At 39.6% G+C, this 14,749-nt stretch overlaps 1 protein-coding gene across 1 annotated transcript in view; it reads right to left on the bottom strand.

Annotated features, from left to right (window-relative positions):
- The window catches only part of Thsd7b (thrombospondin type 1 domain containing 7B), an 839,715-nt gene that overhangs the window by 520,712 nt on the left and 304,254 nt on the right, over positions 1-14,749 (bottom strand). Inside the window, exon 4 of the mRNA XM_076941097.1 lies at positions 10,011-10,259. Within this exon, the coding sequence (XP_076797212.1) occupies positions 10,011-10,259 (249 nt within the window). The remainder of the gene's footprint in view (positions 1-10,010; positions 10,260-14,749) is intronic.

The raw sequence follows: 14,749 nt of genomic DNA, 5'->3' as shown, positions 1-14,749 counted from the left end.
CCTTACAGTAGCTTTTTAGTTTCATGAGGTCCCATTTATCAATTGTTGATCTTAGAGCCTGAACCATTGGTGTTTTGTTCAGGAAATTTCCCCCTGTGCCAATAAGTTTGAGGTTCTTTCCCACTGTCTCTTCTATTAGATTTACTGTATCTGAATTTATGTTAAGTTTCTTGATCCTCTTGGACTTGAGCTTTGTGAAGGTGATAAGTAGGAATCTATTTTACTCTTCTACATACAGACTACCAGTTAGACCAGTACCATTATTCTAATTGTGAAAATTCATATCATCACTAAGAGGTGCCAAAGTCAAGTTTCTATAAGGTGAGTGAGTGACTTTTTCAAGAAAGCCTTGAAATCCACTTCCTCACATTGTTCCCTTTTCAGTTCTTTTTGTGTAAATCAACCATTCTCTTCTGAGGAAACAACTATGTATAACACCCTGCTGTTAGTTAATGAACACACCCCCAGTCACCCTTAAACTTCTACACACTCCCAAGAAGGGGAATATTAGGACTATAAATATGGATTACATTCAAGGACTATAATTCTTAAAGCAGAACTGGGTGAAGATAGTAATGTCACCAGAGATTGAAGCCAGAAAGTGTCTGATAAGCAGCCTCCATCAGGAATAGTGTATCACCCTCCCTTTCCTCAGCAATGACATTCTGACCACCTCTATGACTGCTATGAGTGATTTCAGACAACAGGGAGGGTGACAGTTTCCAAAACCCAGGGAAGATGTCTGTGTTCCATTGGGTTTTAGAATCTAGCATGGCATCATACCAGCAGAAAAGAGAGATGGACACAGAGAGCCTCATCAAGGAAGATCTGAGTCCTGAGTGAAAAGGGTAGAGAGCAGAGGACCAGATAGACACTGATGTTCTAGCAGTTCAGTGAGCATATTCATGTTCAAAAGTCAAGCTGAGAAAATGCTTGGTCCCCCAAATATACAGAGGTCAGTGTGGTGGGAGAGATTCTCTAAGGGCAAAGACCCATAACCAAACTATATATCTTACAGGCTAGCATAAGGGTGATAGTTTCCCAAAGGCAATAGGAAGTTATAAAAATTGTGGGGGATGGTAACAAGATGAAGTAATTTAAGTATTAAAAGGATTGCCCAGGAGGGCAATGAGGAATGCAGGTAAGAGTGAAAGGAATGATAAGAGAGAAATCTTGGTAAGCCTAGGGTAGCCAGACTGCAGCAATCCTGCTAAGCATGGAGTGAAGAAATTGCATCCCAGATGCCCTTTGAAGATGGAAACAACTAATAGATTAAGCACAGGATGGAGTAGAAAAAGAAGAATGACAAATGATTGCTGCATTTCTTCCTTGCCCAAATATACATTGTTAAACTCCTTGGCATTGAAGACTCAGAGGTTAGAGCTCAAGAAAGATGTTAAAAGTCCAGATACCAGGAAGAGAGACATGAGCAAGCATTATAACTGAGAAATTCAGCCCTTTCCTTTCTGTTTACATCCCAGAATCTAGTTTCTGATTCCATGAACTCATGCCTAAACTGTTACCCACTGATGGTCAGTCTGTACATATGCATTAGATTTAAATACTAAGATAAGAGATTCTATCATTCTCAGGTGCTACATGCAGCCTAAATAACAGTGCCATCAAATCATCAACAACAGCAACAACAAAAATAAAATCAACAACATTATAGAGCTGGAAAGCCAGTTCAGTGGTTAAGAGCACGTGCTGCTTTTGCAGAAAACCTAAGTTCAGTTCTCAGGACCCAAGTCAGGCAGATCACAACCACCTGTAGCTACAGCTCCAAGGAATGCACCACCCTCTTCTGGCCTCCACAAGCAACTGCACTCATACAACACATGCGTATACATGTACACATGCAAGCACCTAACTAAAAGTAAAAGATATATCCCAAAAAGAGCAATAAAAATGAACATGAGGTTGAGAAAGGGGAGGGATGACGATACTGGAAATGGGGGACTTGGAGAGAGGCAGGATGGATGGTAGGATCAATATGAATTGTGTAAATTTCAAAGAATAAACATATGAACTATTGTAAAAGATACTAATGTTAACTGAAAAACCAATCTTTTAAGTGTAGAAATACATTTTTCATATAAAATACAAAAAAAAAAAGTCTAGGCTAGAACAGGGCAACTTGATTTCCTGGAATTAAACAACTCAGCCAGCTTGGCTTTCTGAGTGATGTCCAACTCACAGAACCTTTTTGAGGGACAAACAAAGGGGAAGTTTAAAATTCCTATTTTGGGGGCAACAAGTACAGCTCTCCTAAGTGAACAAAGCCAACATTAAAGAAGAAGAAGCACTCAGCAATGATTCCTTAAAGATTCTCATCATATCAGTGTGTCATAAAGGAATTCTAAGAGTCACAAGACACCAACACTGTTGCAGCCTTCAGCCTTTCAAATCTAAGCTTTGACACTTTCATACGGCCTGAGGCTGCTTAAAGCATGGGCTTCCTCTCTCCCTCTTCAAATGGCTGAGATATGAAGCCAAGAACATGGGATAGAATCTTAAGTGATTTAATGATGACAGATTGATAGAATAATTGCATTAGTTAACGGTCATGTTTTGATTGAGCACATATAGATTTGCAAACACTCCTGGAATTGAAACTCTAGCAAAAGGTATTCAAATTAAATGTGTGCGTATATTAAAAAATCAGTGCTCTGCAGCGTGACTAATTTATGATAATGTCTGTTGTCCTTTGAAAGTTGTAAATGCACTTGGAAAAGAATTAACTTGTCTTTTTTTTTTTTCTTCAACAGACCATCAACATAAGAGAACTGGTCAAGCCTTTATACATTTTATGCTCTAGTAATTTTTTATTGGATAGAGTGGGCTATTGATTATGGAAAGCTACTCTGAATTGCAAGGCTCTCTGCTCTGCAGCAGATGGCTTTGCTAGCCAAACTCCACATATGTATTATTAATAGACTTCTATCGTTATGCATAGCACTTAACAGTACGTTAACTTCCTTACACTAACTGGGGAACAGATCTTCTGTCCAGGAGGACTCATGAAACCACATTTGCCAGTAATAGATAGATCCAATAAAAAAGGTGCCAATGTCCCGAGGAAATAATTTCAAATTCTTAGAAAACTTGTTTCATTTCTGAAACAGAGTCTCCATAGTGTGCCAGGCTTCTGGGGTATGGCTCCTTTACTTCTCAATTGCTGCAGAAATTTGTTTAATTTAAGCAACTGAAACAATGCCTCCTTAAAAGATCCATTAATCTATCTGACAACTCTTTATCGAGCTTGTATTATGGGTGGGGTGTTGGGTGTACTGAGAGAAATCAATGGGAGAAGATTTAAAAGGTGCGATTGGTAATGTGTGTTAGAAGCCAAGTTGTGAACAAATCCAGACTGTGATCTCACTCTTAAACCTATCTGAGGTAATGGTTACAGCCAATGAAAAACAGAAGCTTTTTAATCCAGAAAATCAGAGGTAACATCAGAGGAGACCATCTGAGACTACACAGGCTCTACAGTCATCCCTATCCACAGTAGTTCCTACTTGATCATCTTCATTGAGCTAATTTCAGATTCCTTTTACAAAACCACCTTCCTTTGCTTCACACACATTATATGATAACTGTATGTATGCAATACTGTATGCATGAAAAATATTGTTTGGGATCTTTCTGGCACTTGAGCAGGCATCCATTTACCCAGTGATTAGTGAGCATTGGATATGAGTCAACGTCTCTTCCATGCACTCTTGGAAGGAAAGAAGAAAGGAAATAAATGGAGGGAGGGAGGGGAAAAGAACATAAGGAAGGAAGGGAGTAACAGAGGAAAGGATGGAAGGAGGGAGAGAGGGAGAAAAAGGACAGAAGAATGGAAGGGAGATAGGGAGGGAGCGAGGCAGGCCACCCTCCCATGTATGGGTTCACATGTGAGAACATCATTGCTAGGCACTCCTAGACAGTGTGTAGGTACTAGTCTTTTTGTAAGAATATGTTTTCAAGATTCACTGGATGAACCAATCAATGCTTTCTCTTTCCTCCTTTCTGACTAACTTCATGAGAGAGGGAAGCAGATTTTGAAGAGAAGTAGCCCCTAAAGTACTTCCTTATTTTGCAATAGGGCAAAGAAAAAAACAGGCAGGCTGGGTTTCACCCACACTTTTCCTACCATTCTGGCAGGTTCCAACAGTCATCCCCAAAATTCTAGTTTCCAGAGTTCACACAAGGAAGAAAGAATTTTATCTCGAAAACTCTAAAATTGAACTCAGTGCTTCAGTGAGATGTTAGGGATATCTGAGCTGATCTCTAGAGCCATTTAATGAACAAATCAAAAGGGAAAGTGGGAGCCTGGAACTGCTCCTTAGCATGACTTTGCACAGACAGACTTTTTGCCAAGGGTTTCTAACCTACTCACAATAAGGATAAATTCACACATTCCAGCAGTGAGGAGGGAAGGGTAGTTGTGCAGAACCTATCTATTCTGTGCCAGGCCAAGGCATTAAAACCACATTTAATAAACTGCCATTTCTCCGTGGTGATGTTGCATAGTCTACGTGCCACCTTTAGCCATGCAGCTACTGACGTGAAAGTTTCTAAGAGATTTACTCAGCATTGGTCACTGTCACCATGCCAAAGAGCTGCCTGCTATTCAGTCTCAAACTTTAAATGATTATATAAGAGGAAGAACTGTCATTTTCATATGAAAACTTGTCTCCCACCCAAGAGTGATAGAAGTTGCTGGCGGGAGGTGTCATTTCTAACAAAGATGTATTGCAAACGACTCTTTCTCAGCATCCTCCTGTGATCATTACAAGTTCTTTCACTAGAAGGGTTTCTCTTCACAGCTATGACCAAATGTTGTCTGTCCTTCTTCTTTGACATGAGGAACTTAAAGCATGACAGGCCACTGTCCTTTGCTTTATTAGGACTTCTCAGGATACAAGGCTGCCTCATCTTGCACAGTGTCTGAAAGCACTGATATGTGGATCTAATACTTTGGATGTTCACTGTGACTCAGGGAAAAAAAATAAAAAACAAGGCCCTAGGCATTTTTATGCATTGCATGTCTTTTAGTGTCTGAGGACAAAAAAATGAAACACAATGGTTAAGAAGAATCCCACAGAACTCAAGGTCACAGGTGAAAAGGAGACTCATCTTCCCACATATATCACCCTCAGTTAATATGTTGAATGCTATCCTGAAGCTGGAGAGAAGAGTACACATCTGCTTATAGACTGTGTGAGGATGGAGAAGACTGTGGTTTGGGCTGTCCTTGAGTCTGTGTCAAAAGCACAGCCCTGAGATGAAGCAAGTATGGGTGCAGCACTAACTCTTGGTTCTAAAGTCTGTCTTTATAAGCGTAACAGGGCTAATTTTTATGTCATTTAAAATTAAGTTACACAACTTCCAACATGTTCTATTCTCAGCAGTATCTTTATTTTTTCACTTTTTTATTTTTGTAAAGTACATTTATTTATTTGTAAAATACACTATAGCGGTGACTATTTAATTAGCTTTAGGCTCCTGGAAGGGTGCACATGATTCTTCTGCACCCATACAAGAGCTCTGGATTCATGAATGAAGTGCTCAAACACACACACACACACACACACACACACACACACACACACACACACACCAGCTAATTTTTATATGCCTTGACTAGCTCAATGGCTGGGCACTTCTAAACCTCCCTGTGGTTAACACACATTCCTCTCCAGTATTCCTGAGTTAACAGCACCTACAAACTGGCTCCTTTTGGTTAAGCTTCTTTCCACACACTGGTGCTCTAAGCACCGACACACACTGGTCACAGATGTTGTGAGTCAATGAAGCCTAGCTGCTGAGACATCCTCAACACTATGCTGGGGAAAAATGGGTGTTTGCAGGGACTAAATCTCTTCCCCATCACCTACTTTCCTTGGAGAATTTGTCCCCTATTTTCCAAAAGTGGTTAATTATTCACTTTCTTTAAATAATATACCCAACACAAATAGACTCTGTTTAAATAAAATTTCTCCACTAATACTATGTAATTCTGTAAGTGGTTCTGACCAAGCCCATCACAGCATTCTAGAAGTTTCTCTCTTCACCAAATATTAGTATTATATTTTAAACAACTCATACACCAGAATTAAATTTTACAAATTTTTATTTGTTTGGTTTTTCATGTTACAGAACTCTGTATCCATAAAGGGAGGGGCATGTGTCTATTGTGCTCTATGAAGCCTCCCTACATTTAACCCTGGGATTGGCACACAATGAGAACTCTATTTATTTAATGATGGAACATGCTTTTTACAGAAAAGGCAAAGGAAAGGTAAAGCCAGATCACAATGTGAGGGTTTAATTAAAACAACATGAAGATGCACAGAACTATGTATTTTCTTGCTATGGAAATAAATGGAGTGAATTAAATTGTTTGATGTATGTGGACACTCATGAATTCTGGGATGGAGATAGGGGCATTTGTGTTCCTTAATAGATTTTCGTTTTCATTTTCATTGCTCACAATAAATTTTAATCACCAGTGTCAAACGAGAAACAAAAGGAGATGTGCAGCCTTTATGTTGGCTGCTGTATCTTTCCTGTGGTAGAAGCCACAGCCCAGAACTCAGATAAACAGGAAGAGTGGCTGATGCTGATTTCTCCGTTGTTGTGCATTTGTTTTCCTGCTCATAACCAAACAGAAACATTAGTTAACACATCGCTCTCGGCAGGCAATGCTGGTTGGGTACTTCAGTAATTCCTCCAAGAAGCTCATTTCCAGCTGATTCATCATTTGTAAAGGTTTAGGGTTTTTTTTTTTGTTTGTTTGTTTGTTTGTTTGTTTGTTTTTAAATAAATGACAAACTCAGGCTTGTGTTGAAACAACAGAATTAGAGGCCCAGCTTGTCATCAGACTAACCTGCCAGTCTCTATTTCTAGACATTCAATATCAATGAAGATCCCTAAAGGACCTTACTTTGGGTACATAGTTATCTCAGTCCCAACCTAGTCCGCTGTTAAGAAATGCCATAAACAGTGTGCCGTGTGTGTGTATGTAAATATATATACATATATACATATATATATGTATATACATACATATGTATATACATATATGTATATATATATATATATATATATTTGACTAAGTCTTCATGGTAACAGTGAGTGACTCCTCTCACTGGATGAGAAACTCTCCTCTTCTATGAAGCCTTCATATTGATTCAGTTATGTCTTTGTTACATTACTGGTCCACAATAGTATATGATGATAACTGAATATTCTATTCCTACCTGCACACAGTTACAAAATCCAAATTAGACATACATGAGAAAAGATTTCCAAAATATACAGAAGAAATAATTTCATTCATCATGCTGCTACTATGATATTGTATAAGGAAAGAGAAGATTCTTTTTATGAAAGGAATAGAATTATACCTAAAAACAGCAAGACAATGGTTTCTCTTCTGTACTGTCTTTGTGTCCTAAGCACTAGGCCTGGGATTTTTCACACCCAGTCTCTGTTTCAGTCCTATAATGTAAATGATACAATTAACAACCCCAGTGTCAAGGGGTGTGTCCTGGAGAAGATGCGTAGCATTTTTGAGATGTCACAGCAAATAAATGATGGACATAAAATCTGATTACAAGTATATGCAGCTCTGAAATAAAAAGAGATCCTAGTTATATCATCTGCAAGTCAATCATTCCCTCTAAGTCAGTGTTAGGAAAGATGGCTATAAATTAGACAACATGTGATGGATTCTATGGGGTTAATACATAAAGAACCATGAGCTGCATCTCACTGTGCTACTAAAGTGTGGAGCAATAAGAATCTAAGATATCTGGAGCTGTAGAGATGGCTCAGTGCTTTAGAGTATATGGTTCTTGCAGAGAACCTGAGTCAAGTTCCCAGAAGTTATATCAGACAACTCACAACCACCTGTAATAAGAGCTCCAAAAGATCCAATGCCCTCTCTGGCTTCCATGGGCAATGATATTCATGTGCATAAATTCAGACACAGGCACACATGTACACATATTTTTTAAAAATAATAAACTTTTAAAAGAATCCAGGAGTCCTTTTTGTAAAATTAATAATAGACAGACAGACAGACAGACAGACAGACAGACAGACAACATACAGAGGGTTTTCCGTCAACACTGACCAAGAAGGTAAATGAAGAATAGACTAGAAATCTAATAACAGAGATATATCTTTGAATTCCACAATATATACCTTATTCAGCATTAAGGAATAGCTCACAACTATGTGTAAAACCAACAATAAGGAATGCCACGCTGTCCTCCAGGTTTTATAGCTACTCAAGCTCAGGAAACCAAGAGCCTGAGTTGGGTTTGTCACAAAATGATTGATGTATACAAGGAGACCATTTTTTGCCCTATTTAACATTTTTCTGGGAATAGGAATCTCATCCTCATGTCTTCAAAGCTACAAGAAGCTCTAGAAAATGTCTCCTGTAAATAGATATATATCTAACAGGGAGTTCAGGACATCTCTCTGTCTCTAATAGACTTCCCAATAGACAACCATCCTCAGGGATTTTTGTCATTGTGAGCTTGGAGTTCACAACAACCCCACAACCTAAAATAAATACCCTGGAGGCCCTTACCAAATGCAATACAGACAGCTTCCCCCAACCCCAAATGAATATAAAGATGTTAGAATCTGGCTTATAATGGATAGTGAGCCAGTTTCCAATATCCTCTGTCTCTCCAGGGATTCTGGAAAAGAAGTTGTGGCACAGACTGGCAAAGATACAGTTGCATAAAAGGATCTGAACTTGGGTGCTGCAACTCATGAGCAATAGTCAGGATACTATTTAATACCTCTGCTGACGGCCTTATTTGCATAGTGAGCATGTTCTGAAGGACTCTAGACTAGTGACAAATCTATTTACTAGTGTCTTTTACACCAGGTAGGTGTAACAAACATTTTCATCATTTACTCTGTGAAGTACTAAAGAAAGAAATTCACTTTGGGAATTCTGTAGCATCAATGCTGTGGAAACAGAACTTGAATGGTGAGATCGTGCCGTGAAGTCCCTGCTCTTGTTGGGCCCCATTTTGGCCCTGGTTTGGGCCTTGTGGACAAACCCAAGCCTGGCTTGAATTTCTGCAGCCTTGTGGGTGTACCTTCCCCCCACCATGAGCAACCCTGAGAGACCTTGTTTACCACAACAAGGTCAAGTGACAGGATCTAGGTGGAGTTACCCACCTTGGCTGCCCAGAACACAGAAGCAGAACTGCCCCTGGGCTTGCCTTGAGACATCTCCGGCAGTGACTTGGAATGGACTATGGATTATCCCACCCATCTGAAACCAGGAGGGGTTGTGGGTTGGGTCTTCCCCTTTAAATTGAGAGCTGAACATTAAAGCTTGGGGCCTTGATCAGAGAACTTTGTCTTGGCCTCATCTCTTCTCGCCCTCCTTCCCCCTTCAATTCCCAGCCCCCCTTTCAGGTGTACCCATTTTACTTGTGGCCGCGGGCGGCTACATGTAGGAAAGCCTAAGCCTGGCTTGAGTTTTGAGACCTATCTCAATCACTTCTGTATTGGGGCGACTCAGCAAGACCTGTTCAGCCCTGCCTCTGCCCCGCTGTTGCTAATGTAAAGTTTTGCCATTGGCCATGTCAGTGACCCCATACTCTTCCCCACCTCCTACATCATCTCACCCCACCCAAAATCCCCCTTTTTATGCTCTAAGCTTATATAAGCGAGAGGCTGAAGCAATAAAGATGAGTTTCTGCTTCAACAAGATTCCCATCCTGGTGTTCCTTTTGGGTCTTCAACACTCACCATCCTCCTTAGCCCCAGCGAGAACCTGCAGGACCGGGATCACTCTCGCCTGGACCTGCCAGCAAGGAGCCAACACGCTCCCAAGTCACTGTACTGCATCATTAAGTAAAGGAGTCCTATACTGTGAAAGATTTGGTAGAAATAGGTCCTGGTCAGGTTTACTGATCCTAATCTTTCTACCATCACTTCAAAGGAGGTTATAGCTACTAAAATACTCAAGAGTGAAATACCTGGGACATGGTTGCAGAAGTTCTGCTTCAGCAATGCAGGTCTCTTTCTCAAGAAGTTCTGGGCATTCCTGGCCACCTCCAATAGCAATATGCATCACGTTTCTGCTCCTGCTTCTAACTCCGGGTGATAAAGTCCCAGAACGACAGGTCTTGGAGCAGGGGCTCCATGGGGACCATTCAGAAGTCTCACAGTCTTTTGGCATCACACAAGGCTGGACAGTCAGTGGGAAGGAATCCCGCACACAAAGGCTAAAAGAACAATAGCAGAAAAGAAAATTGAAACATTAAATAGATGCAACCAGCATTATAAAATTCTTACTATAAAAGGTCAATAATTAGTTTTAGCCCCCCTCTCAGTGTTTGATGTGTGTGTGTGTGTGTGTGTGTGTGTGTGTGTGTGTACTAAGGCATACATGTGGAGGTAAGAGGACAGCTTTGTGGAGTTGGTTCCCTCCTTTCAATTATGTGGCGATTGGCAGCAGTGTTTTTACATCCTGAGACATCTCAGTTGCTTTAATTTGATCTTTTAATGGGAATTATTTTAAGGTACAGACATCAGGGTAGAACCATAATATATATTAAATATTAAGAATATAAACTTACTGCAAACAGTGGAACATACCTATTGTTCCATCTATTCAGGAGGCTGAGGCAGGAGATTTCTTGAGACTAGGAGTTCCAGGTAAGACCTTATCTCAATGATAATAATAATAATAATAATAATAATAATAATAATAATAATACTTACTCTGTTTCACATATAGTAACACCTCTCACCCCAGAGAGGTGCCTATAGAAGATACATACTGCCCTTGCCCCAAGTGTCTCCTTCATGATGTAAACTATTAAAACTTAGTGACTTGGCCTGGGCTCTGCCATCTCACAGCTATGTTCTGAGTTACATTTTATTATATCCACTTTGCAGAGAGAGGAACTTAGAATCACAGAGCCTATATAATTTGTTCATTATCAAATGAAGGCAAACAGAAGCTGGAGACTAAGGTACCTATTCTTAGAACTGTTGAGATACTTCTTTAAATGGAATATTGACTATGTTTCTACATACTATTTGGCTCTTAACTCAATTTTTTCACATGCAAAGTTTGAGTAGGATCAAGTAGTTCGAGAGTCTGAGTGGAAAGCAGATATATTAGAACAGACACATATGATGAAGTCAAAACCATGACAATTATGCTGCTGAGAAGCACAAGAGAGGGGGTGATGAGCCATCTGAGAAGGCTGTCAGTGCTGGGATTTCAAAAGGCAGATAGGAGATTCTCAGATCCAGGAGAAAACTGCTTTATCCAGGGGAATTGTCCACTTGAAGCCTGGAGATACTACTACTGTGTTGGGATGTGAACCTGTGGTGAGCTGGACCCAAGTGCTAAATTTCAAACCACTTGACTTTGTGTAAATAACTTTTTAAAATGACCATAATGGAAATATTTACACTATAAAAATTGGCAAGTGCTAGAAATTAGTCTTTCTCTAATTCCACAAGCCTTGTTGCTAAAGTGTTACAAGTGTCACAGGCAGAAATTAAAATCTATTCTGTTTTGCTGACATATTAAAGTGCAAGTAGGAAAGTGGGGAGACAGGATATAGAAGGGTTCTTCAGAAGTGGACCTGAGAGTCAAGACATGGCTCAGCAGTCCTAGCATCTGTGTCAGACATCTTACAAGTGTCTGTAACTTCAGCTCCATGTAATCTGATGCCCTCTTCTGGCCACATTAGACAACTGCACTCACATGCATATACCCCCACACAGACACATAATTTGAAATAAATCTTTTCAAAAAAGTAGGTCCGAAAACATTTCATGTTATGGGCTTTAGAACGTTAATTTAATTGAGATGAAACAATTTTGAGTGGAAGAAAATCAGACTCAGAAAGATGATATTTCACATATTAACTGCTATTCCTTTATTTTTCTCAACTCCTTGTTATTAGCCTTCACTTTAATTCAGGTCAAAAGTACCCAAAACTTCAAGAGGAAAGGGATAATTTTCTTAGAAATATACGTATGTTAATGTGTGAATACTAGATCCCAAAGTTAAGCCCATGTAGTCTGGCATAATACTGGGCTGCACAAACGTTTTCAGAGTGAGCCCGTCATCCATATGCAAACTGTTTTGAGATTTATAACTTGGTAAAATATGTAAATATAGGATCTACCACTTAGACAAAGCAGTGTGTAGAAGAAAACATGCTCATGGTTGCTCATATTAGTTGAGCACCTTATAGTGATATTTCCATATCTATATGCTTTGTTAAGCCACTGAGGGTTAATGAAGGTTATATCCATTTAGATCATTTAGAAATTTAGAACATGAACATTAGAACATTAAAAGAATAAAGAGGATAGCATATGTCATGAGAGAGACAGAGACATAGAGAGAGACAGAAAGAGCACACTTGGGAAGACAAAGTCAAAAGCTGTGTACATCCAAGCTCTGGATGGAGGAGAGAAAGAACCCTGCCACCACACCATGGTCTTGCATGCCCAGGTTCCAGATTTTGAGAAAATCAATTTATTTTGTTTATCAACCAGACACATGGCATTTGCCCTGATAGTCCATGCCAAGAGATTCAGAAATCTATTCAACTCTTTCAAGTCATCTGTAATTTTAGAAAATGGTTTTCCTTTTCCAAGATGCCTTTCACTCTCCCTTCATAAAGAAAGGTTCAAGGCCCAGGGAAGTGGTTCAGTCAGTAAAACCCCAGCAGAATCACCATGAGGGCCCAAGTTTGATCCATTACTTGAATGCAGGGATGGTGGTGAATGCTTATAACCCAAGTGCAGAGGAGTGGAGACAGGTGGAGCTCCATGGGGACCGGTAGAGCTCCGTGGGGACAGGTAGAGCTCCATGGGGACAGGTAGAGCTCTGTGGGGACAGGTAGAGCTCTGTGGGGACAGGTAGAGCTCCACAGCTTATGGCCAGCAGGCCTCATCAAGTCAAAAAACTTGGGTATGGCAGGGGTACATTAAGCCTAGGGCATTTTTTAAAGGGCCACTAATCTTTTGCTTTCTTTATATTTTAATAAAAGGATTATATCTCTTTGAATGTGTATTGGTCTGGTTTAGATGTAGCTTTTACAAGCTCATATTCTGAGGTTAAATTAAAAATGATAATAATAATAAATAATATTTAAAAGTATCATATCTGTTCCCTTTCTAGTTCGGTCTGTGAAATTCTTTGTAATTAAGGAACTCTGCGTGCCCCATGTAGAAGATCATAGATATCTGGACCCTGATTTTTGCATCCAGTTAGTCTCTTATCTACTGTGGTTCACTCTCTATAGAAAAAAAGGACAATACAGCGTGATCCACGTTCCTCCCACCCCTAGATTGGTGCTGACCTTTCGTGTGAGTGGGATCACCCTATAAACAACAGCACACAATGAAACACTCCTGCCTGCACCAAAACGGGAATCGATCCCTTCATAGAAGGCAGCGTGCCTTTTTAATGAAACAGGCATAAGCTGCGGATTTGTCTTTCAAACTGGAGATGCTGTGATAATTATGCCTGCTTGACATTTATAGATCATGCTGTCATCTGTAAATTACCTTGCAAGTACTCAGCTGCAAAGGGAATTTTTGCAACTTAAATACTCCCCTAGTTTTTAGCCTCTTCTGGAAATGGAAGGTTATGTTTATGCTTACAGTCTAACAGAAAGTGTTACAAAATCAAAGTCATTATTGAGGTGCCTTAGGTCATTAACCCTGCAGTTAGGACTGCTTTAAATGTACTAAATATTTTTTAATTAAATGGGAGATAAAACAATCCTATACTCTTCTAGTGAAGACTAAATAGTTCATCTGGATGTCCTTAAGTAAACACAAACCCACAAGTTTATGTAAAAGTCTCCTGTCCACTGTAAGCCTACCTCCATTCTTCTTCTTTAGAAGCATCATTTCAAACTGAATTATACTACTTCATGCCATCTTAGACTTTTAGTTAAGTATCAATTTGTTCATAAATAATATACAGAAATATCATAGATTTTTAAATATTTGCTTAAATATTGTTCATGTGTATACACACATAAATGCTGCTCTATCTATAATGATAATACAGAATGATAATATAGTTAAATTTTATTTCTGAGTACTGTTCTAATATATAGATTTTGTTTAGCACTCATTCCCTGTTGGGGGCCTTTTGGTCACATTTACATTTCTTGCCTGCTTTAACAGGATGAGGCATAAAACCTCTGTGCTGAACAGACATTGCAGTGGCATATAGACTTAGGATGTAAAGATGTGCAGTAAACTTCATAGGAGCTTGGGAGATGAGGAGGGTAAAAAACAGAAATCAGTGGTTCCTGTGTTAAAGACTCTACAAGGCCAAGTGACTGAACTTTATGGAGAGTTAGGATGTTGCAGACCAGAGCTGAATCCCATCGCTATCTCTAACCCCTTCCCGAGGTGAGTCCCATCCCTATGTCTAACTCATCCCTGTGACTATAAAACAACACTGCAAACATGATTGTAGGAAACCACTATCTCCCACCAATACAAAAGTTAAGCATGCCACCAAATAGAATCTGAAACCCATGACATAAATGCCCTTTCTTTGTTCAGCAACTAAAATATCATGCAACTACTTCCACATGAGAACATGGTTCTCAGGACAATCTGAATACTTATTTCCAGGCTGTGCTCCCTCACATTTGGCTCTAGAGTAAACTATCATTTGTCCTCTTCGAGATTAGAGTTGTGGTTTGGTTCAGCATGT

Source organism: Arvicanthis niloticus, chromosome 10, assembly GCF_011762505.2.
Source record: "Arvicanthis niloticus isolate mArvNil1 chromosome 10, mArvNil1.pat.X, whole genome shotgun sequence".
Taxonomy (NCBI): Eukaryota; Metazoa; Chordata; class Mammalia; order Rodentia; family Muridae; genus Arvicanthis; species Arvicanthis niloticus.
Note: the sequence above shows the minus strand (reverse complement) of the source record. Positions and strands in the feature narration are given on the sequence as shown.